Source organism: Bombina bombina, chromosome 1 (genome assembly GCF_027579735.1).
Source record: "Bombina bombina isolate aBomBom1 chromosome 1, aBomBom1.pri, whole genome shotgun sequence".
Lineage (NCBI taxonomy): Eukaryota > Metazoa > Chordata > Amphibia > Anura > Bombinatoridae > Bombina > Bombina bombina.
The window spans coordinates 198,109,356-198,135,522 of record NC_069499.1 but is presented as its reverse complement, the minus strand read 5'-3'; the positions used below and the strand labels follow the sequence as shown (position 1 = coordinate 198,135,522).

General features: G+C 41.6%; 1 protein-coding gene across 1 annotated transcript in view; it reads right to left on the bottom strand.

The window, feature by feature from the left end:
• The window catches only part of MGA (MAX dimerization protein MGA), a 1,137,718-nt gene that overhangs the window by 326,576 nt on the left and 784,975 nt on the right, over positions 1–26,167 (bottom strand). The window contains exon 19 of the mRNA XM_053697822.1: positions 6,743–6,791. Coding sequence (XP_053553797.1) covers positions 6,743–6,791 — 49 coding nt within the window. The remainder of the gene's footprint in view (positions 1–6,742; positions 6,792–26,167) is intronic.

Here is a 26,167-nt window from a genome sequence, read left to right as displayed (position 1 = left end):
TTCTCCTGTAGTGTGGTCAGTCCACGGGTCATCATTACTTCTGGGATATTAACTCCTCCCCAACAGGAAGTGCAAGAGGATTCACCCAGCAGAGCTGCTATATAGCTCCTCCCCTCTACGTCACACCCAGTCATTCGACCAAGAACCAACGAGAAAGGAGAAGCCAAAGGGTGCAGTGGTGACTGGAGTATAATTTAAATTTTTTTATAGACCAGCCATAAAAAACAGGGCGGGCCGTGGACTGACCACACTACAGGAGAAAGGAATTTATCAGGTAAGCATAAATTTTGTTTTCTCCTGTTAAGTGTGGTCAGTCCACGGGTCATCATTACTTCTGGGATACCAATACCAAAGCTAAAGTACACGGATGACGGGAGGGACAGGCAGGCTCTTTATACGGAAGGAACCACTGCCTGAAGAACCTTTCTCCCAAAAACAGCCTCCGAAGAAGCAAAAGTGTCAAATTTGTAAAATTTGGAAAAAGTATGAAGAGAAGACCAAGTTGCAGCCTTGCAAATCTGTTCAACAGAAGCCTCATTCTTAAAGGCCCAAGTGGAAGCCACAGCTCTAGTAGAATGTGCTGTAATTCTTTCAGGAGGCTGCTGTCCAGCAGTCTCATAGGCTAACCGTATTATGCTACGAAGCCAAAAAGAGAGAGAGGTAGCCGAAGCTTTTTGACCTCTCCTCTGACCAGAATAAACGACAAACAGGGAAGACGTTTGTCGAAAATCCTTAGTTGCCTGTAGATAAAATTTCAGGGCACGGACTACATCTAGATTGTGTAGCAGACGTTCCTTCTTCGAAGAAGGATTAGGACACAAAGATGGAACAACAATCTCTTGATTGATATTCCTGTTAGTGACCACCTTAGGTAGGAACCCAGGTTTAGTACGCAGAACTACCTTGTCTGAATGAAAAATCAGATAAGGAGAATCACAATGTAAGGCAGATAACTCAGAGACTCTTCGAGCCGAGGAAATCGCCATTAAAAACAGAACTTTCCAAGATAACAGCTTGATATCAATGGAATGAAGGGGTTCAAACGGAACACCCTGTAAAACATTAAGAACTAAGTTCAAACTCCATGGTGGAGCAACAGTTTTAAACACAGGCTTGATCCTAGCTAAAGCCTGACAAAAAGCTTGAACGTCCGGAACTTCTGACAGATGTTTGTGTAAAAGAATGGACAGAGCTGAAATCTGTCCCTTTAAGGAACTAGCGGATAAACCCTTTTCTAAACCTTCTTGTAGAAAAGACAATATCCTCGGAATCCTAACCTTACTCCATGAGTAACTCTTGGATTCGCACCAATATAAGTATTTGCGCCATATCTTATGGTAAATCTTTCTGGTAACAGGCTTCCTAGCCTGTATTAAGGTATCAATAACTGACTCAGAAAAACCACGTTTTGATAAAATCAAGCGTTCAATTTCCAAGCAGTCAGCTTCAGAGAAATTAGATTTTGATGTTTGAAGGGACCCTGGATCAGAAGGTTCTGTTTCAGAGGTAGAGACCAGGACAGGATGACATGTCCACTAGATCTGCATACCAAGTCCTGCGTGGCCATGCAGGCGCTATTAGAATCACTGATGCTCTCTCCTGTTTGATTCTGGCAATCAATCGAGGAAGCATCGGGAAGGGTGGAAACACATAAGCCATCCCGAAGGTCCAAGGTGCTGTCAAAGCATCTATCAGAACCGCTCCCGGATCCCTGGATCTGGACCCGTAACGAGGAAGCTTGGCGTTCTGTCGAGACGCCATGAGATCTATCTCTGGTTTGCCCCAACGTCGAAGTATTTGGGCAAAGACCTCCGGATGAAGTTCCCACTCCCCCGGATGAAAAGTCTGACGACTTAGGAAATCCGCCTCCCAGTTCTCCACTCCCGGGATGTGGATAGCTGACAGGTGGCAAGAGTGAGACTCTGCCCAGCGAATTATCTTTGATACTTCCATCATTGCTAGGGAGCTTCTTGTCCCTCCCTGATGGTTGATGTAAGCTACAGTCGTGATGTTGTCCGACTGAAACCTGATGAACCCCCGAGTTGTTAACTGGGGCCAAGCCAGAAGGGCATTGAGAACTGCTCTCAATTCCAGAATGTTTATTGGCAGGAGACTCTCCTCCTGATTCCATTGTCCCTGAGCCTTCAGAGAATTCCAGACAGCGCCCCAACCTAGTAGGCTGGCGTCTGTTGTTACAATTGTCCAGTCCGGCCTGCTGAATGGCATCCCCCTGGACAGATGTGGCCGAGAAAGCCACCATAGAAGAGAATTTCTGGTCTCTTGATCCAGATTCAGAGTAGGGGACAAGTCTGAGTAATCCCCATTCCACTGACTTAGCATGCACAATTGCAGCGGTCTGAGATGTAGGCGTGCAAAGGGTACTATGTCCATTGCCGCTACCATTAAGCCGATCACCTCCATGCATTGAGCTACTGACGGGTGTTGAATGGAATGAAGGACACGGCATGCATTTTGAAGCTTTGTTAACCTGTCTTCTGTCAGGTAAATCTTCATTTCTACAGAATCTATAAGAGTCCCCAAGAAGGGAACTCTTGTGAGTGGAAAGAGAGAACTCTTCTTTTCGTTCACCTTCCATCCATGCGACCTTAGAAATGCCAGTACTAACTTTGTATGAGACTTGGCAGTTTGAAAGCTTGAAGCTTGTATCAGAATGTCGTCTATGTACGGAGCTACCGAAATTCCTCGCGGTCTTAGTACCGCCAGAAGAGCACCCAGAACCTTTGTGAAGATTCTTGGAGCCGTAGCCAATCCGAATGGAAGAGCTACAAACTGGTAATGCCTGTCTAGGAAGGCAAACCTTAGATACCGGTAATGATCTTTGTGAATCTGTATGTGAAGGTAAGCATCCTTTAAATCCACTGTGGTCATGTACTGACCCTTTTGGATCATGGGTAAGATTGTCCGAATAGTTTCCATTTTGAACGATGGAACTCTTAGGAATTTGTTTAGGATTTTTAAATCCAGGATTGGCCTGAAAGTTCCCTCTTTTTTGGGAACCACAAACAGATTTGAGTAAAACCCTTGTCCTTGTTCCGACCGCGGAACCGGATGGATCACTCCCATTAGTAAAAGATCTTGTACACAGTGTAGAAACGCCTCTTTCTTTATTTGGTTTGTTGACAACCTTGACAGATGAAATCTCCCTTTTGGGGGAGAGGATTTGAAGTCCAGAAGGTATCCCTGAGATATGATCTCTAACGCCCAGGGATCCTGGACATCTCTTGCCCAAGCCTGGGCGAAGAGAGAAAGTCGAGAAAGTCTGCCCCCCACTAGATCCGTTCCCGGATCGGGGGCCCTCAATTCATGCTGTCTTAGGGGCAGCAGCAGGTTTCCTGGCCTGCTTGCCCTTGTTCCAGGATTGGTTAGGTCTCCAGCCTTGTCTGTAGCGAGCAACAGCTCCTTCCTGTTTTGGTGCAGAGGAAGTTGATGCTGCTCCTGCTTTGAAATTCCGAAAGGAACGAAAATTAGACTGTCTAGCCTTAGGTTTGGCTTTGTCTTGAGGCAGGGCATGGCCCTTACCTCCTGTAATGTCAGCGATAATTTCTTTCAACCCGGGCACGAATAAGGTCTGCCCTTTGAAAGGTATGTTAAGTAATTTAGATTTAGAAGTAACGTCAGCTGACCAGGATTTTAGCCATAGTGCTCTGCGTGCCTGAATGGCGAATCCGGAATTCTTGGCCGTAAGTTTAGTTAAATGTACTACAGCATCCGAAATAAATGAATTAGCTAGCTTAAGTGTCTTAAGCTTGTTTGAAATCTCATCTATAGTTATTGAGTCAAGAGTCTCTTCCAGGGACTCGGACCAAAAAGCGGCCGGGGCCGTGACAGACGCAATACATGCAAGGGGTTGCAATATAAAACCTTGTTGAACAAACATTTTCTTAAGGTAACCCTCTAATTTTTTATCCATTGGATCTGAAAAGGCACAGCTATCCTCCACCGGGATAGTGGTACGCTTAGCCAGAGTAGAAACCGCTCCCTCCACCTTAGGGACCGTCTGCCATAAGTCCCGTGTGGTGGCGTCTATTGGAAACATTTTTCTAAACACAGGAGGGGGGGAAAAGGGTACACCGGGCCTATCCCACTCCTTAGCAATTATCTCTGTAAGCCTCTTAGGTATAGGAAATACGTCAGTACTAGCCGGTACCGCATAGTATCTATCCAGCCTACATAATTTCTCTGGGATTGCAACGGTGTTACAATCATTTAGAGCTGCTAAAACCTCCCCTAACAGTACACGGAGGTTTTCGAGTTTAAACTTAATATTAGAAATGTCTGAATCCATTCTATTGGGATCAGAACCGTCACCTGCTGATTGAAGCTCTCCGTCCTCATGTTCAGCATACTGTGACGCAGTATCAGACATGGCCCTATTATCAACAGCGCACTCTGTTCTCACCCCAGAGTGATCACGCTTACCTCTTAGTTCTGGTAATTTAGCCAAAACTTCAGTCATAACATTAGCCATATCCTGTAATGTGATTTGTAATGGCCGCCCTGATGTACTCGGCGCTACAATATCACGCACCTCCCGAGCGGGAGATGCAGGTACTGACACGTGAGGCAAGTTAGTCGGCATAACTCTCCCCTCGTTGTTTGGTGAAATATGTTCAATTTGTACAGATTGACTTTTATTTAAAGTAGCATCAATGCAATTAGTACATAAATTTCTATTGGGCTCCACTTTGGCTTTAGCACATATAGCACAGAGATATTCCTCTGAGTCAGACATGTTTAACACACTAGCAATTAAACTAGCAACTTGGAAATAATTTTCAAAGTAATTTACAAATAATATGAAAACGTACTGTGCCTTTAAGAAGCACAGAAAAAAGGTTATGACAGTTGAGAACTAACTATAACATCAATCTTTTACGGTAAATACACAATTTTAGCAAAGGATTGCCCCCATTAGCAATGGATAACTAACCCTGATAGCAGAAAAAAAGTACAGAAATAAACGTTTTTTATCACAGTCAGCTACAACCTCACAGCTCTGCTGTGAGTGATTACCTCCCTCAAAATAAGTTTTGAAGACCCCTGAGCTCTGTAGAGACGAACCGGATCATGCAGGGAAGACAAGAGACTTCTGACTGAATTTTTTGATGCGTAGCAAAAGCGCCAAAATAGGCCCCTCCCCCTCACACACAACAGTGAGGGAGATCAGTAAACTGTCTTAAATTAAATAAAACGACTGCCAAGTGGAAAAAAACAGTGCCCAAAACATTTTTTCACCCAGTACCTCAGAAAATTAAACGATTTAACATGCCAGCAAAAACGTTTAACATCAAATAAATGAAATGACATTAGAAAGCCTGTTGCTAGTCACTGCAAATTAGGCTAAAGTCTTATGCATACAGTATTATCCCAATGAAGTGCCATTCCCCAGAATACTGAAGTGTAAAATATACATACATGACAGCCTGATACCAGTTGCTACTACTGCATTTAAGGCTGAGATTACATTAAATCGGTATGGCAGAATTTTCTCAGTCAAATTCCATTGTCAGAAAATAATATGCTGCTACATACCTCTTTGCAGATTAACCTGCCCGCTGTCCCCTGATCTGAAGCTTTACCTCTCCTCAGATGGCCGAGAACAGCAATATGATCTTAACTACGCCGGCTAAAATCATACAAAAAACTCAGGTAGATTCTTCTTCAAACTCTACCAGAGAAGGAACAACACACTCCGGTGCTGTTATAAAATAACAAACTTTTGATTGAAGGTATAAAACTAAGTATAATCACCACAGTCCTCTCACACATCCTATCTATTAGTTGGGTGCAAGAGAATGACTGGGTGTGACGTAGAGGGGAGGAGCTATATAGCAGCTCTGCTGGGTGAATCCTCTTGCACTTCCTGTTGGGGAGGAGTTAATATCCCAGAAGTAATGATGACCCGTGGACTGACCACACTTAACAGGAGAAATATGCATACAAAGAGAGAAGCGCTCTACCAGGAAGCTTGTTCTATGGTGATTTACCACCCAGCAGCAGCCTCTTTCAGCCCAGTTGTGCTTTTCACAGAGGGAATACCTTAATGCGTTTGCAAAATTTGAAGTTCGTCTTTTTGCGTGCATCTGACACCTGAATAAGACTAGTGACAGAAACTCTTTGAGCAGGATAATGGGTCTCACATTAGTCTGTGAACCCCTTTCTATTGACGTGTAAATCAGCACTGTAAGTTTCACTATCACTACTTGCTGAAGGCAAAAAAAGTGACAAAATAATCATGGGATAGTGGCAGGGATTAAATTAGTTTGGGGTATTTTGCCTCCTTCTGTTGGATTGGACTATAATCTCATGTGAAAAATATTTGTAACTATATTCCAATGCATATGTGGAGCAACTCATTTTTAAATACCTGTAGTGTAACCTAGGTTCCATAATGGCAGAACCTATAAATAGAGGGAGGTGTATGAAATGTATGTAGTGTTTTTAGCATCCTTTAAAACATTCTAAAATTCCCTAGATCACTGGTTTTCAAACCTGTCCTCAGGCCTCCATAACATGCCAGATTTTGAGGATATCTGAACTTGAGCACAGGTAAAATAATCAACTGATTAGTACACATGGTTATTTTACCTGCTCTCATCCAAGGACATGTTTTAAACCAGTGCCCTAGATGGACAGTGCCCTAGATGAACAATAAAAAAAATACTTTAATGTCCCATTTAAATTGACAGAATAAAGAAAGATAATAAAACGGGGTTCTTACCTTTAAACTTTTTTTGCTTTCTTTTGAAAACTCAGTATGAACGTTACATCTAAACAAAAAACAAATGTTTTTTCATAGAACACAGCTTCTTAAAATTTTCACACCTGAGACCCCTTTCACATTGGATTTTTTTTTCTGACCAACATTATTAAATTATAATTCAAAACTAGTCTTGTCAAATGGGTATACAATTATTATTATTTTTTTATACATCAATATACAACACAAGTGATGGGAAAAACATAATTTATGTAAGAGCTTACCCGATAAATTCATTTCTTTCATATTAGCAAGAGTCCATGAGCTAGTGACGTATGGGATATACATTCCTACCAAGAGGGGCAAAGTTTCCCAAACCTCAAAATGCCTATAAATACACCCCTCACCACACCCACAATTCAGTTTAACGAATAGCCAAGAAGTGTGGTGATAAGAAAGGAGCGAAAGCATCAAAAATAAGGAATTGGATTAATTGTGCTTTATACAAAAAAATCATAACCACCACAAAAAGGGTGGGCCTCATGGACTCCTGCTAATATGAAAGAAATGAATTTATCAGGTAAGTTCTTACATAAATTATGTTTTCTTTCATGTAATTAGCAAGAGTCCATGAGCTAGTGACGTATGGGATAGCAGATACCCAAGATGTGGAACTTCCATGCAAGAGTCACTAGAGAGGGAGGGATAAAAATAAAGACAGCCAATTCCGCTGAAAAAATAATCCACAACCCAAATCAAAAAGTTTTAATCTTATAATGAAAAAAACTGAAATTATAAGCAGACGAATCAAACTGAAACAGCTGCCTGAAGTACTTTTCTACCAAAAACTGCTTCAGAAGAAGAAAAAACATAAAAATGGTAGAATTTAGTAAAAGTATGCAAAGAAGACCAAGTTGCTGCTTTGCAAATCTGATCAACAGAAGCTTCATTCTTAAAAGCCCAGGAAGTAGAACCTGACCTAGTAGAATGAGCCGTAATCCTTTGAGGCGGGGACTTACCCGACTCCACATAAGCAAGATGAATCAAAGACTTTAACCAAGACGCCAAAGAAATGGCAGAAGCCTTCTGATCTTCCCGGGAACCAGAAAAGATAACAAATAGACTAGAAGTCTTTCTAAAATCTTTAGTAGCTTCAACATAATATTTCAAAGCTCTTACTACATCCAAAGAATGTAAAGATCTCTCCAGAGAATTCTTAGGATTAGGACACAATGAAGGGACAACAATTTCTCTACTAATGTTGTTAGAATTCACAACCTTAGGTAAAAATTTAAATGAAGTCTGCAACACCGCCTTATCCTGATGAAAAATCAGAAAAGGAGATTCACAAGAAAGAGCAGATAACTCAGAAACTCTTCTAGCAGAAGAGATGGCCAAAAGGAACAATACTTTCCAAGAAAGTAATTTAATGTCCAGAGAATGCATAGGCTCAAACGGAGGAGCCTGTAAAGCTTTCAAAACCAAATTAAGACTCCAAGGAGGAGAGATTGACTTAATGACAGGTTTGATACGAACCAAAGCCTGTACAAAACAATGAATATCAGGAAGATTAGCTATCTTTCTGTGAAAAAGAACAGAAAGAGCAGAGATTTGTCCTTTCAAAGAACTTGCAGACAAACCCTTATCCAAACCATCCTGAAGAAATTGTAAAATTCTAGGAATTCTAAAAGAATGCCAAGAGAATTTATGAGAACACCAAGAAATGTAAGTCTTCCAAACTCGATAATAAATCTTTCTAGTGACAGATTTACGAGCCTGTAACATAGTATTAATCACTGAGTCAAAGAAACCTCTATGACTAAGAATCAAGCGTTCAATCTCCATACCTTCAAATTTAATGATTTGAGATCCTGATGGAAAAATGGGCCTTGAGATAGAAGGTCTGGTCTTAACGGAAGTGTCCAAGGTTGGCAACTGGCCATCCGAATGAGATCCGCATACCAAAACCTGTGAGGCCATGCTGGAGCCACCAGCAGTACAAACGAACGCTCCATTAGAATTTTGGAAATCACTTTTGGAAGAAGAACTAGAGGCGGAAAGATATAGGCAGGATGATAATTCCAAGGAAGCGACAACGCATCCACTGCTTCCGCCTGAGGATCCCTGGATCTGGATAGATACCTGGGAAGTTTCTTGTTTAGATGAGAGGCCATCAGATCTATTTCTGGAAGACCCCAGATTTGAACAATCTGAAGAAATACCTCTGGGTGAAGAGACCATTCGCCCGGATGTAACGTCTGGCGACTGAGATAATCCGCTTCCCAATTGTCTACACCTGGGATGTGAACCGCAGATATTAGACAAGAGCTGGATTCCGCCCATACAAGTATCCGAGATACTTCTTTCATAGCTTGAGGACTGTGAGTCCCACCTTGATGATTGACATACGCCAAGGTTGTGACATTGTCTGAAAACATATAAACGATTCTTTCTTCAGAAGAGGCCAGAACTGAAGAGCTCTGAAAATCGCACGGAGTTCCAAAATGTTGATTGGTAATCTCGCCTCCTGAGATTCCCAAACCCCCTGCGCTGTCAGAGATCCCCATACAGCTCCCCAACCTGAAAGACTCGCATCTGTTGAGATCACAGTCCAGGTTGGAGGCCCCTTGAATTAAACGATGGTGATCCAACCACCAAGTTAGAGAAGATCGAACATTGGGATTTAAGGATATTAATTGTGATATCTTTGTATAATCCCTGCACCACTGGTTCAGCATACAAAGCTGGAGAGGTCTCATGTGAAAACGAGCAAAAGGGATCGCGTCCGATGCAGCAGTCATGAGACCTAGAATTTCCATGCATAATGCTACTGAAGGGAACAATTGAGACTGAAGGTTTCGACAAGCTGAAACCAATTTCAGACGTCTCTTTTCTGTTAGAGATAAAGTCATGGATACTGAATCTATTTGGAAACCCAAAAAGGTTACCCTTGTCTGAGGAATCAAGGAACTCTTTGGTAAATTGATCCTCCAACCATGTTTTTGAAGAAACAACACAAGTTGATTCGTATGAGATTCTGCAAAATGTAAAGACTGAGCAAGTACCGAGATATCGTCCAAATAAGGAAATACTGCAATACCCTGTTCTCTGATTACAGAGAGAAGGGCACCGAGAACCTTCGAAAAGATCCTTGGAGTTGTTGCTAGGCCAAACGGAAGAGCAACAAACTGGTAATGCTTGTCTAGAAAAGAGAATCTCAGGAACTGATAGTGATCTGGATGAATCGGAATATGAAGATATGCATCCTGTAAGTCTATTGTAGACATATAATGCCCTTGCTGAACAAAAGGCAGAATAGTCCTTATAGTCACCATTTTGAATGTTGGTATCCTTACATAACGATTCAATATTTTTAGATCCAGAACTGGTCTGAAGGAATTCTCCTTCTTTGGTACAATGAATAGATTTGAGTAAAACCCCAGACCCCATTCCAGAACTGGAACTGGCATAATTACCCCAGCCAACTCTAGGTCTGAAACACATTTCAGAAATGCCTGAGCCTTCACTGGATTTACTGGAATGCGTGAGAGAATAAATCTCTTCACAGGCGGCCTTACCTTGAAACCTATTCTGTACCCTTGTGAAACAATGTTCTGAATCCAAAGATTGTGAATCGAATTGATCCAAACATCTTTGAAAAATCGTAACCTGCCCCCTACCAGCTGTGCTGGAATGAGGGCCGCACCTTCATGCGGATTTGGGAGCTGGTTTTGACTTTCTAAAAGGCTTGGATTTATTCCAGACTGGAGAAGGTTTCCAAACGGCTTCTGCTCCTTATTCTGACGAAAGGAATGAAAACGATTAGCAGCCCTATATTGACCTTCAGATTTTTTTGTCCTGAGGCAAAAAGGCTCCCATCCCCCCAGTAACAGTTGAAATTATTGAATCCAACTGAGAACCAAACAATTTATTACCTTGGAAAGAGAGAGAGAGCAAGGTTGACTTAGAAGTCATATCTGCATTCCAAGTTTTAAGCCATAAAGCTCTTCTAGCTAAAATAGCTAAAGACATATACCTGACATCAATTCTAATGATATCAAAAATGGCATCACAAACAAAGTTATTAGCATGTTGAAGAAGTTTAACAATGCTATAAGCATTATGGTCTGATACTTGTTGCGCTAAAGCCTCCAACCAGAAAGTTGAAGCTGCAGCAACATCAGCCAAAGAAATAGCAGGTCTAAGAAGATTACCTGAACATAAATAAGCTCTCCTTAGAAAGGATTCAAGCTTCCTATCTAAAGGATCCTTAACCCCTTAATGAACACAGCACTTTTCCATTTTCTGTCCGTTTGGGACCAAGGCTATTTTTACATTTCTGCGGTGTTTGTGTTTAGCTGTAATTTTCCCCTTACTCATTTAATTTACCCACACATATTATATACCGTTTTTCTCGCCATTAAATGGACTTTCAAAATATACCATTATTTTCATCATATCTTATAATTTACTATAAATTTTTTTATAAAATATGAGGAAAAAATGGAAAAAAAACACACTTTTTCTAACTTTGACCCCCAAAATCTGTTATACATCTACAACCACCAAAAAAACCATATGCTAAATAGTTTCTAAATTTTGTCCTGAGTTTAGAAATACCCAATGTTTACATGTTCTTTGCTTTTTTTGCAAGTTATAGGGCCATAAATACAAGTAGCACTTTGCTATTTCCAAACCACTTTTTTTTCAAAATTAGCGATAGTTACATTGGGACACTGATATCTTTCAGGAATCCCTGAATATCCATTGACATGTATATATTTTTTTTTAGAAGACATCCCAAAGTATTGATCTAGGCCCATTTTGGTATATTTCATGCCACCATTTCACCGCCAAATGCGATCAAATAAAAAAAATTGTTCACTTTTTCACAATTTTTTTTCACAAACTTTAGGTTTCTCACTGAAATTATTTACAAAAAACTTATGCAATTATAGCATACATGGTTGTAAATGCTTCTCTGGGATCCCCTTTGTTCATAAATAGCAGACATATATGGCTTTGGTTTTGTTTTTTACTAATTAGAAGGCTGCTAAATGCGACTGTGCACCACACGTGTATTATGCCCAGCAGTGAAGGGGTTAATTAGGGAGCATGTAGGGAGCTTCTATGGTTAATTTTAGCTTCAGTGTAGTGTAGTAGACAACCCCAAGTATTGATCTAGGCCCATTTTGGTATATTTTCATGCCATCATTTCACCGCCAAATGCAATCAAATTAAAAAAAACGCAAAGTTTTTCACAATTTTAGGTTTCTCACTGAAATTATTTACAAACAGCATGTGCAATTATGGCACAAATGGTTGTAAATGCTTCTCTGGGATCCCCTTTGTTCAGAAATAGCAGACATATATGACTTTGGCGTTGCTTTTTGGTAATTAAAAGGCCGCTAAGTGCTGCTGCGCATCACACGTGTATTATGGCTAGCAGTGAAGGGGTTAATTAGGTAGTTTGTAGGGAGCTTGCAGGGTTAATTTTAGCTTTAGTGTAGAGATCAGCCTCCCACCTGACACATCAGACCCCCTGATCCCTCCCAAACAGCTCCCTTCCCCCCCCACCCCACAACTGTCCCGCCATCTTAAGTACTGGCAGAAAGTCTGCCAGTACTAAAATAAAAGTTTTTTTTTTTTTAAAAAATAAAATACATCTTTAGCATATTTACATATGCTACTTTGTAGGACCCCCCCCTTAGCCCCCAACCTCCCTGATCCCCCCCAAAACAGCTCTCTAACCTCCCCCTCTGCCTTATTGGGGGCCATCTTGGGTACTGGCAGCTGTCTGCCAGTACCCAGTTTGCAAAAAATATGTTTTTTTTTATTTTTTTGCCTGTTTTTCTGTAGTGTAGCTTCCCCCCCCCCCCCCCACAGACCAATCCCCCACCCCCTGACTAATGTATTTTAACATAAATCAAACTATTTTTTTACAACTTTTCAAACATAATTTTTCTGTAGTGTAGCGGTTCCCACCCGCTCCCTACCCGTGCACGCGCCCGCCCCCCCGTGCACGTGCGCGCGCCTCTGATCACTCCCGCCCACGAACCCGCCCCCCTACAGATAATCAGGGTCATCGATGGCCGCCACCGCCTCCCAACCGGCTCCCACCCACCAACGGATTTAGCCGGTGATGTCCGGTGCAGAGAGGGCCACAGAGTGGCTCTCTCTGCACCGGATTGCTAAAAAAACGTTATTGCAGGATGTCTCAATATCGAGGCATCACTGCAATAATCGGAAAGCAACTGGAAGCGAGCAGGATCGCTTCCAGCTGCTTTTCAGACCAAGGACGTACGCCACACGTCCTCGGTCATTAAGTGTATTTTTTTTGAGGACGTGTGGCGTACGTCCTTGGTCGTTAAGGGGTTAAAGGAAGTACTATCTGCAGTAGGAATAGTAGTACGTTTAGCAAGAGTAGAGATAGCCCCATCAACTTTGGGGATTTTGTCCCAAAACTCTAATCTATCAGATGGAACAGGGTACAGTTTCTTAAACCTTGGAGAAGGAGTAAATGAAGTACCCAGACTATTCCATTCCCTAGAAATCACTTCTGAAATAGCATCAGGAACTGGAAAAACTTCTGGAACAACCACATGAGGTTTATAAACCGAATTTAAACGTTTAGCAGATTTAGTATCAAGAGGACTAGACTCCTCCATATCTAATGCAATCAACACTTCTTTAAGTAAAGAACAAATAAACTCCATTTTAAACAAATATAAAGATTTATCAGTATCAATATCTGAGGCAGAATCCTCTGAACCAGATAGATCCTCATCAGAAACAGATAAGTAAAAATGATGGCGGTCACTTAAAAATTCATCTGAAATGTGAGAAGTTTTAAAAGACCTTTTACGTTTACTGGAAGGAGGAATAACAGACAGAGCCTTCCTAATAGAATTAGAAACAAATTCTTTTACATTAACAGGGACATCCTGAACATTAGATGTTGAAGGAACAACAACAGGTAAAGGATTATTACTAATGGAGACACAATCTGCATTGGTAAGTTTATCATGGCAACTAACACAAACTACAGCCGGAGGAACAGTTACCACAAGTTTACAACAAATGCACTTAACTTTGGTAGAACCAGTATCAGGCAGCGTCTTTCCAGTAGTAGATTCTGATCCAGGGTCAGGATGTGACATCTTGCAATATGTAATAGAAAAAACAACATATAAAGCAAAATTATCAAATTCCTTAAATGACAGTTTCAGGAATGGGAAAAAATGCAAAATAACAAGCTTCTAGTAACCAGAAGCAATGAAAAAGTGAGACTTAAATAATGTGAGAAAAAAGTGGAACAAAAAAAAGACGCCCACATTTTTGGTGCCAAGTATGACGCCCACATTATTGGCGCGAAGTACAACGCCCATATTTTTTGGCGCCAAGTATGACGCCACATCCTCTGACGCCGAAACAGACGCCCACATTTTTTGGCGCAAAAAAACGTCTGAATACACATGCGTCAAAAAAATGACGTTAACTGAAAACAACTTCCGGCGTCAACTACGGCGCCGGAAATGACAAAATTTTACGCCAAAAAAGTTTGCGCCAAGAATGACGCAATAAAATGAAGCATTTTCTGCCCCCGCGAGCCTAACAGCCCACAGGGAAAAATAGTCAATTGAAAATTTTCAAGGTAAGAAAAAATATTTATTCATATGCATTATTCCAAATAATGAAACTGACAGTCTGAATAAAGGAATACTGATTATCCTGAATCATGGCAAATATAAGTTTAAAGACATATATTTAGAACTTTACATATAAAGTGCCCAACCATAGCTTAGAGTGTCACAAAAAATAAGACTTACTTACCCCAGGACACTCATCTACATATAGTAGATAGCCAAACCAGTACTGAAACGAGAATCAGTAGAGGTAATGGTATATAAGAGTATATCGTCGATCTGAAAAGGGAGGTAGGAGAAGAAATCTCTACGACCGATAACAGAGAACCTATGAAATAGATCCCCTAGAGGAAGACCATTGTATTCAAATAGGCAATACTCTCTTCACATCCCTCTGACATTCACTGCACTCTGAGAGGAAAACCGGGCTTCAACCTGCTGCGAAGCGCATATCAACGTAGAATCTAGCACAAACTTACTTCACCACCTCCATGGGAGGCAAAGTTTGTAAAACTGAATTGTGGGTGTGGTGAGGGGTGTATTTATAGGCATTTTGAGGTTTGGGAAACTTTGCCCCTCCTGGTAGGAATGTATATCCCATACGTCACTAGCTCATGGACTCTTGCTAATTACATGAAAGAAATAAGTAAAACAGAATTTATGCTTACCTGATAAATTACTTTCTCCAACGGTGTGTCCGGTCCACGGCGTCATCCATTACTTGTGGGAAATGTTCTCCCCCACAGGGAAAGGCAAGGAGAGCACACAGCAAGAGCTGTCCATATAGCTCCCCCTCTGGCTCCGCCCCCAGTCATTCGACCGACGGTTAGGAGAAAAAGGAGAAACTATAGGGTGCCGTGGTGACTGTAGTGTATAAAGAAAATTTTTCTCAACCTGATTAAAAAAACCAGGGCGGGCCGTGGACCGGACACACCGTTGGAGAAAGTAATTTATCAGGTAAGCATAAATTATGTTTTCTCCAACATTGGTGTGTCTGGTCCACGGCGTCATCCATTACTTGTGGGAACCAATACCAAAGCTTTAGGACACGGATGAAGGGAGGGAGCAAATCAGGTTACCTAAACAGAAGGCACCACGGCTTGCAAAACCTTTCTCCCAAAAACAGCCTCCGAAGAAGCAAAAATATAAAATTTGTAGAATTTGGTAAAAGTGTGCAGAGAAGACCAAGTCGCTGCCTTACATATCTGGTCAACAGAAGCCTCGTTCTTATAGGCCCATGTGGAAGCCACAGCCCTAGTAGAGTGAGCTGTGATACGGTCAGGAGGCTGCCGTCCGGCAGTCTCATAAGCCAAGCGGATAATGCTTTTCAGCCAGAAAGAGAGAGAGGTAGCAGTAGCTTTTTGACCTCTCCTCTTACCAGAGTAAACGACAAACAAGGATGAGGTTTGTCTAAAATCTTTTGTTGCTTCTAAATAGAACTTTAAAGCACGAACAACATCTAAATTGTGTAATAAACGTTCCTTCTTTGAAACTGGATTCGGACACAAAGAAGGAACAACTATTTCCTGGTTGATGTTCTCGTTGGAAACAACTTTTGGAAGAAAACCAGGGTTAGTACGCAAAACAACCTTATCTGAATGGAACACCAGATAGGGTGGATCACACTGCAAAGCAGATAATTCAGAAACTCTTCTAGCAGAAAAAATAGCAACCAAAAACAGAACTTTCCAAGATAGTAACTTAATATCTATGGAATGTAAAGGTTCAAACGGAACCCCTTGAAGAACTGAAAGAACTAAATTTAGACTCCAAGGAGGAGTCATGGGTCTGTAAACAGGCTTGATTCTAACCAAAGCCTGAACAAAAGCTTGTACATCTGGCAAAGCTGCCAGTCGTTTGTGCAACAAGACGGATAATGCAGAAATCTGTCCTTTTAGAGAACTAGCTGACAATCCTTTATCCAAACCTTCTTGGAGAAAGGAGAGAATCTTTGGAATTTTAATCTTACTCCAGGAGAATCCTTTGGATTCACACCAACAGATATATTTTTTCCATATTTTATGGTAAATCCTTCTAGTCACAGGTTTTCTGGCTTGGACCAGAGTATCAATCACAGAATTTGAAAACCCACGCTTGGATAAAATCAAGCGTTCAATTTCCAAGCAGTCAGCTGCAGAGAAACTAGATTGGGATGTTCGAATGGACCTTGTACTAGAAGGTCCTGTCTCAAAGGTAGCTTCCATGGTGGAGCCGATGACATATTCACCAGGTCTGCATACCAAGTCCTGCGTGGCCACGCAGGAGCTATCAGAATCACTGAGGCCTTCTCCTGTTTGATCCTGGCTATGAGTCTGGGGAGGAGAGGAAACGGTGGAAACACATATGCTAGGTTGAACGACCAAGGCGCCACTAATGCATCCACTAGAGTCGCCTTGGGATCCCTGGATCTGGACCCGTAGCAAGGAATCTTGAAGTTTTGACGGGACGCCATTAGATCCATGTCTGGAATGCCCCATAATTGGGTTAACTGAGCAAAGACCTCCGGATGGAGTTCCCACTCCCCCGGATGGAAAGTCTGACGACTCAAATAGTCCGCCTCCCAGTTGTCTACTCCTGGGATGTGAATAGCAGATAGATGGCAGGAGTGATTCTCTGCCCATTGGATTATCTTGGTTACTTCCTTCATCGCTAGGGAACTCTTTGTTCCCCCCTGATGATTGATGTACGCAACAGTCGTTATGTTGTCCGACTGAAATCTTATGAACCGGGCTTCCGCTAGCTGAGGCCAAGCCAGGAGCGCATTGAATATAGCTCTTAGTTCCAAAATGTTTATCGGGAGAAGCGACTCTTCCCGCGACCATAGGCCCTGAGCTTTCAGAGAGTCCCAGACCGCGCCCCACCCCAAGAGGCTGGTGTCAGTCGTGACAATGACCCACTCCGGTCTGCGGAAACTCATTCCCTGAGACAGGTGATCCTGGGTCAACCACCAGAGAAGTGAGTCCCTGGTTACCTGGTCTACTTGAATTTGGGGAGACAAGTCTGTATAGTCCCCATTCCACTGATTGAGCATGCAGAGCTGTAATGGTCTTAGATGAATTCGAGCAAAAGGAACCACATCCATTGCTGCGACCATTAGTCCTATTACTTCCATGCATTGAGCTATGGAGGGTTGAGGAATAGAGTGAACTCGACAAGCTTTTAGAAGCTTTGTCTTTCTGACGTCTGTGAGAAAGATCTTCATTTCCACAGAATCTATTATTGTTCCCAGAAAAGGAACCCTTGTGGACGGTGACAGTGAACTTTTTTCTAGGTTCACTTTCCACCAGTGAGATCTGAGAAAAGCCAACACAATGTCTGTATGAGCCCTCGCTTTGGAAAGAGAGGACGCTTGGATTAGGATGTCGTCTAGATAAGGTGCTACAGCGATGCCCCTCGGTCTTAGGACCGCTAGAAGGGACCCTAGCACCTTTGTGAAAATTCTGGGAGCGGTGGCTAAACCGAATGGAAGAGCCACAAACTGGTAATGTTTGTCCAGAAAGGCGAACCTCAGGAACTGATGATGAGATTTGTGGATTGGGATATGCAGATACGCATCCTTCAGATCCACGGCAGTCAAAAATTGACCCTGCTGGATTGTTGGTAAGATTGTCCGAATAGTTTCCATCTTGAAGGATGGAACTCTGAGGAACTTGTTTAATATCTTTAAATCCAGAATTGGCCTGAAAGTTCCCTCTTTTTTGGGAACCACAAACAGGTTTGAGTAAAACCCTAGACCTTGTTCCCCGGAGGGGACTGGGTTTATCACTCCCATCTTTAATAGGTCTCTTACACAATGTAAGAATGCCTGTCTCTTTATCTGGTCTGAAGATAAGCGAGACAGGTGGAACCTTCCCTTTGGAGGAAGTCCCTTGAATTCTAACAGGTATCCCTTGGAAACTATCTCTAGTGCCCAGGGATCCAGAACATCTCTTGCCCAAGCCTGAGCGAAGAGAGATAGTCTGCCCCCTACCAGATCCGGTCCCGGATCGGGGCTACCCCTTCATGCTGTCTTGGTAGCAGCAGCAGGTTTCTTGGTTTGTTTACCCTTGTTCCAGCCTTGCATGGGCTTCCAAGCGGGTTTGGGCTGGGCCGCGTTACCTTCTTGTCTAGCGGCAGTGGAGTTATTAGCCGGTCCGTTCCTGAAATTGCGAAAGGAACGAAAATTAGACTTGTTCTTAGCCTTAAAAGGCCTATCCTGTGGGAGGGCATGGCCCTTACCCCCAGTGATGTATGAAATAATTTCCTTCAATTCCGGCCCAAAAAGGGTCTTACCCTTGAAAGGAATATTCAGTAACTTAGTCTTGGACGACACGTCTGCCGACCAGGATTTTAGCCAAAGCGCCCTCCGCGCTACTATAGCAAACCTGAGTTTTTCGCCGCCAATTTCGTTATTTGAAAGGCGGCATCCAATATAAAGGAATTAGCTAACTTTAATGCGTGAATTCTGTCCATGACTTCTTCATAGGAAGTCTCTTTCTGGAGCGAACTTTCTAGTTCCTCGAACCAAAAGAACGCCGCTGAAGTGACAGTAATAACACACGTAGCTGGTTGAAGGATGAACCCTTGCTGAACAAAAATCTTTTTAAGCAATCCTTCCAATTTTTTATCCATAGGATCTTTGAAAGCGCAGCTGTCCTCAATAGGAATAGTTGTGCGCTTCGCTAGTGTTGAAACAGCTCCCTCAACCTTCGGGACCGTTTGCCATGCGTCCCTTCTAGGGTCTACTATGGGAAACATTTTCTTAAATATAGGAGGTGTGGCAAAGGGTACACCTGGCTTCTCCCACTCCTTTTCCACTATGTTCGCTACCCTCTTAGGTATTGGAAAAGCATCGTCGTGCACTGGGACCTCTAAAAATTTGTCCAATTTGCACAACTTCTCTGGTACTACCATGGAATCACAGTCATCCAGAGTAGCTAATACCTCCTTAAGCAAAGCGCTGAGATGTTCTAGCTTAAACTTAAATGCCACTAGATCAGGTTCTGCCTGTTGAGAAATTTTTCCTGAGTCTGAAATTTCACCCTCAGACAGCCCTTCCCTCACAGCCAATTCCGATTGATGTGAGGGTAAAATAGATAAGGCATCGTCAGCGTCTGATTGTTCATCCTTTTTATCTGTATTTAAAACTGAACAATCACGCTTTCTCTGAAAAACTGGCAGTTTGGATAAAAGATTTGCTATAGAATTATCCACTACTGCTGATAATTGTTGCATAGAAATAAGCACTGGCGCGCTAGGTGTCGCCTGCGCGGGCAAAGCTGGTGTAGACACAGAAGGAGATGATGTAGAGTTATCCCCACTACCTTCATTAGATAAATCATCTTGGGCAACATTATGAAAAATAACAGAGCTGTCCTGATTTTGTTTGGACGCTATGGCGCAATTATCACAAACACTCGAAGGGGGAACCACATTTGTCTCTATACACACAGAACATAGGTTATCTGATGGAACAGACATGTTAAACAGATTTAGGCAGGCAAACAATGCAATAAAAACGATTTTAAACAAAAACGTTACTGTCTCTTTAAATAATAAAATGACACATTTATTTCTGAATGTTCAAAAAACTATGAAGGCAATATCCGATTTTTCTGAAATTTGGACCCCAGTGTCTTAATGCTTAGAAAGTATTGCACAGCAAATATGGAGACTCTAGCTCTTAAAACAAGCAAACCGGAGCTAATTGTTGGATTTAACCGTTTTTACACACCACAATCCCAGCTACAGCCTTGCTGCAGCTTTTTACCTTCCTTAGGGGTCACCATTCACAGAAAAAAGCCTTTTGGAGTCACTTTCTGAACCACAGGACCCTCTCACATGAATCTGCATGCACTGCCTTGAAATTCAACTGCACAGCTGAAGTGCCAAAATGAGGCTTCCTCCCTCAGCACACTAGAGTGAAGGGGCCTTCCTGACTAGATTTAGGTGTCTAAAACAAGCCAGATCAATAAAAAACATTCCCAAGTGTATGTGAGCTTATAAAATATTTCAAATGGTATAATATTGTAATAAAAACCAATCGATTTAGCCCCTAACAGTGTCTACCAGCATAAAAAACAAAAAGGGGAAGCCTGTTATCTTTTTTGCTGAGGTGAAAGAAAAATGGCTTACCGTTTCCCCTGAGGGGAAAAATGACTGTCATCTAGCATTAGCCTGTGTTGTTAGAAGGAGACTAGTCATACCTGAAGCAGATGAGTCTGCAAACTGTTACCCCCAACTGAAGTTCTCTTGTTTCAACAGTCCTGCGTGGTAACAGTAATGGATTTTAGTTACTTGTGCTAAAATCATAGCCCTCTTAAACAGAAATCTTCATCACTTTTCTGTTGTAGAGTAAATAGTACAAGCCAGCACTATTTTAAAATAACAAACTCTTGATAGAAGAATAAAAAACTACAACTAACATTACAAACTCCTCGCCATCCCCGTGGTAGATGCTACTTGTTCAGAGCGGCAAGGAGAATGACTGGGGGGCAGAGCCAGAGGGGGAGCTATATGGACAGCTCTTGCTGTGTGCTCTCCTTGCCTTTCCCTGTGGGGGAGAACATTTCCCACAAGTAATGGATGACGCCGTGGACCGGACACACCAATGTTGGAGAAATTCAAGTTTTACAGCCATTAATTACTAACGGTTACTAACGGTTAGATTCGTTGTCTAACTCCATGTACCTTCCATAAGGCTTTAACCACAGTACAAGTACCCCAAAAATACAGTGACTTCCAGTTTAAGAAACAACATAATAGATTATGTTCAAATCACGAAAGCACTGCTCTAACAATGATAATGTCTGGGATTAATATTTTGAAAATTTAACAACAGTAGCCCCATCCAAGGAAACTGCAGTCAAAAAACACAATTTATGCTTACCTGATAAATAAATTTATTTTATGGTGGTAAGAGTCCACAATCCATTACTCCTGGGAATTATTCTTCCCTGACACTAGGAGGAGGCAAAGAATCCCAAACCAAGAGAGCTCTATAAAACCCCTCCCACCTCACTGGTAACTTAGTCTGACGAGTAATCCACGAGTAATGAGAAATAAGGGCAGGATAAATCCCCCCCCCCATCTTTTTCACAGAGAAACAAAATCCACAACCCAAATAGAAACCAAAGAATAAACAGGGTATATATTTTGCTTATGCAATAAAACTGACCAACAGGAGAAGACCAAAAGTGATTCCCAGAGCTTTTATTGTGTCACATACATGCCTTATTCAACATAATATTGGTGGCCTTGCCAGTTATGGAAGCAAGACACTTTTTAATGTTTTCCTAAGGGACCTTAGAGGGCATAAAAAAAATCAGGACTCACTCACTTCACCTATCTTTACATGCTGACGATTTACTACTATACTTACAGAATCCAATTAGCATGATTCCCAAGCTCATTTCAATATTTGAGCAATTTGGGATAATATCGGGGTACAAAGTAAACCTGGATAAATCTGAATTGATCTACTAACTCTTCATTGCCACAAATGAACCTTAAAATAAAGTACTTAGGTATCCACCTTCACACTAGCCCCAATCTAATTTACAAACTTAATATACCACCTGTGCTTACACAATTGCATTCCTTACTTTCTGTGTGGTCCAAATGTACAATTTCCCTATCAGGCTGTATCAGCCTGATAAAGATGGCTATGCCAAAACTACTGTACCCTTTGCAGTTTTTGCCAATAATATTAACGCAAGCGGACACATTGAATAGCACTAGATCCTTCTTTAAGTTTGTTTGGAACAAAAAGAAACAGCAAATAAGCTGCCTCAAACTTGCATTACCTGCAGAAATAGGAGAACTTAAACTCCTGAATGTGCAATGGTACAACTGGGCCAAATTGTGTAAGCTTGTCTTTGACTTGCTGATGGGAAATTCAGTATTTAATTATTGTAATTTTGAGGGATCACTTGTGAACCCGCTTCATTTGGCCTTTTTACTGCATACTCCAATCCAATCTCTCCCCTCACAAGTGAGGAACAACATTCTGTTTCGAGATCCTCTATGGGCCTGGGCTAGATTATGCAAATGATGGGGTTTGTCACACAAAATAACCAAATACTTACCATTACGAGGCAATTCTTTTCTTCCTGAAATGACTACCAGAGCGTTTATGTTATGGGAAGAATATGGCCTAACCACAGTAGCTCACTTAACAGATGCAAACACTAACCAACCTTTTTTCTCTCACAGACATTCAAGTGAAATTCGGCCTTCCCCGCAATAGCACCTTTACGTACCTTCAAAGCCTACACTACGTCCGCAAGCTTATAGGAGACGGTTTAACCTGCAAAACTAATACCAAAATTGACAGTACAGGTGGCCCTCGGTTTACGCCGGTTCAATTTGTGCCGTTTCAGAATAACAACCTTTTTTTTCAGTCATGTGACTGCTATTGAAAAGCAGTGCACTAGTTGCAGCAAAGTTATGCAAGCTTAGCAGACTTAAATTAATCTGTGTACACAGAACAGACCTTAGCTATCGAGCAACAAGATCTAGCAGTCACTTCATTATTATCTTCCTGCCCATCTGTTAGAGGTGAGGGTGTCTAACTGCCTATTAATCACTCCAGATTAAAATGCATAAAATAGGTGCAGACCTAATATTATCTAACATGCTAACAATGCAGAGAACTGTTTGCAGAAAAATGCAAGTAAAAAAATGTTTTTGTTCATTAAACTTAGTATGATTAGGTTTATAATGCTATTTAGCATTTTTAAGTCTTCATTTCAAAGCTTTAAAAATAATGTATTAGGTGTTACTTATGTCAATTTTGAGAGGGGCCTGGAACCTAACTTCCTCACTTCCCTTTGACTTACATTATAAACTGGGTTTCAATTTATAACTGTTTACAACCATTCCTTCTGGAACCTAACCCCGGTGTAAACTGAGAGCTACCTGTATATGCTTTCTAACTAGGCAAGGGGTACAATAAATCTCCTACATCTATAAACTAATAACTGCCACAATAGCACCCACCATCACGCAAAAATTTGTGAGAGGTGAAGAACTACACAGAAGTAGAGGTCACAGAGGACATGTTAATCACTAGTTTAAATCTCACACGTCGCTTTACACTCTCAATGCATCACAGAGAAATGCACACCAAATGTATTCACCTTAGCTATATTACCTCTAAACTGCAAACAAAATGTGTTCCAGGCACAGTAGATAAATGTCCTAAATGTTCGGCTACTGGTCCTGATATTTCACACCTTTTCTGTAAACTGTCCCAAGAAAGGTCAATTTTCGTGCAAGACGCAGTACTGGCTATCAAAAGTTTGTTGCAGACAACTAAACTTATCAATGCACGTCTTCTTTTTATAAGGCTACACCCAATCTTCTTCATATTACCGTTTCTTAAATGTCTCTATACTACTAGCCAGGAAATGAATACTTAAATGTTGGATATCCCCCAAAGCCCCACACTTAACGCAACTCATAAGACTTATACCCAGCTTCTTGTGTAACAAGCAGACATAAAAAGTGACATTGAACGCAGAACCAAATCATTTATGACTAAATGGGAACCCTACTTACTATAGCTTTCTGCTACAATACGTACACAGCTATTATCCCCCTCCCTTAACGTGTTCATTTCTCTTGACTAAACTACTAAAAGGTTGATGGACCCTAGTAACACATGACACTTGACAAATCTTTCCCTTGAGACTTTTGAACACCGACTTCAATGCCTGGATTTCTCAATACTGGAAATAATCAATGGGCGTACCTCATGCTTCCTCTCTGATGCTGCCTCCTGGACTTATATAGTGAGTAGGTTTAATTTTACTCCTATGTTAAATGTAAGACATTAGAGAGTTTAAGTTTAGAAGTTATAGAATACAAGATTCTCCGTTGGGAACTAAACCACTGTATGCCTTGATAAAATCATCTACAAATTTCTTTCTTTTGAAATGTTGATATTACATGAGGTAACGCAAAGTGTCAGCTTCTCTTTGTGGTTCCACTTGGAGATTGTTGAGGTTTTCCATTATTTTTGTTACCCACCTTAGGACTATATTACAATTGAAGCGCTAATTTAACGTGAGCCCGTAAAGTGGCAAATTGCCCGTTAACGGGCAAAAGTTAAATAATCAGCCATTACAAGTGGTTGGTTAATGCTACCGCAAGTTAATGCGCCAAGCAAAGGTCATGTGTATATTTCCTTTATTAAAAGCAAAAAAACATAATTTATGCTTACCTGATAAATTCCTTTCTTCTGTAGTGTGATCAGTCCACGGGTCATCATTACTTCTGGGATATTACTCCTCCCCAACAGGAAGTGCAAGAGGATTCACCCAGCAGAGCTGCATATAGCTCCTCCCCTCTACGTCACTCCCAGTCATTCGACCAAGGACCAACGAGAAAGGAAAAGCCAAGGGTGAAGTGGTGACTGGAGTATAAATTAAAAAATATTTACCTGCCTTAAAAACAGGGCGGGCCGTGGACTGATCACACTACAGAAGAAAGGAATTTATCAGGTAAGCATAAATTATGTTTTCTTCTGTTAAGTGTGATCAGTCCACGGGTCATCATTACTTCTGGGATACCAATACCAAAGCAAAAGTACACGGATGACGGGAGGGATAGGCAGGCTCTTTATACAGAAGGAACCACTGCCTGAAGAACCTTTCTCCCAAAAATAGCCTCCGATGAAGCAAAAGTGTCAAATTTGTAAAATTTGGAAAAAGTATGAAGCGAAGACCAAGTTGCAGCCTTGCAAATCTGTTCAACAGAGGCCTCATTCTTGAAGGCCCAAGTGGAAGCCACAGCTCTAGTAGAATGAGCTGTAATTCTTTCAGGAGGCTGCTGTCCAGCAGTCTCATAAGCTAAACGAATTATGCTACGAAGCCAAAAAGAAAGAGAGGTAGCGGAAGCTTTTTGACCTCTCCTCTGCCCAGAGTAAATGACAAACAGAGAAGACGTTTGTCGAAATTCCTTAGTTGCCTGTAAGTAAAATTTTAGAGCACGGACTACATCCAGGTTGTGCAGTAGACGTTCCTTCTTTGAAGAAGGATTTGGGCATAAAGAAGGAACAACAATCTCTTGATTGATATTCCTGTTAGTAACTACCTTAGGTAAGAACCCAGGTTTAGTACGCAGGACTACCTTATCCGAATGAAAAATCAAATAAGGAGAATCACAATGTAAGGCTGATAATTCAGAGACTCTTCGAGCCGAGGAAATAGCCATTAAAAATAGAACTTTCCAAGATAACAACTTTATATCAATGGAATGAAGGGGTTCAAACGGAACGCCCTGTAAAACATTAAGAACAAGGTTTAAACTCCATGGTGGAGCAACAGTTTTAAACACAGGCTTAATCCTGGCCAAAGCCTGACAAAAAGCCTGGACGTCAGGAACTTCTGACAGACGTTTGTGTAACAGAATGGACAGAGCTGAGATCTGTCCCTTTAATGAACTAGCAGATAAACCCTTTTCTAAACCTTCTTGTAGAAAAGACAATATCCTAGGAATCCTAACCTTACTCCAAGAGTAACCTTTGGATTCACACCAATATAGGTATTTACGCCATATCTTATGGTAAATCTTTCTGGTAACAGGTTTCCTAGCCTGTATTAAGGTATCAATAACTGACTCAGAAAACCCACGTCTTGATAAAATCAAGCGTTCAATTTCCAAGCAGTCAGCTTCAGAGAAGTTAGATTTTGATGTTTGAAGGGACCCTGTATCAGAAGGTCCTGTTTCAGAGGTAGAGACCAAGGTGGACAGGATGACATGTCCACCAGGTCTGCATACCAAGTCCTGCGTGGCCACGCAGGTGCTATTAGAATCA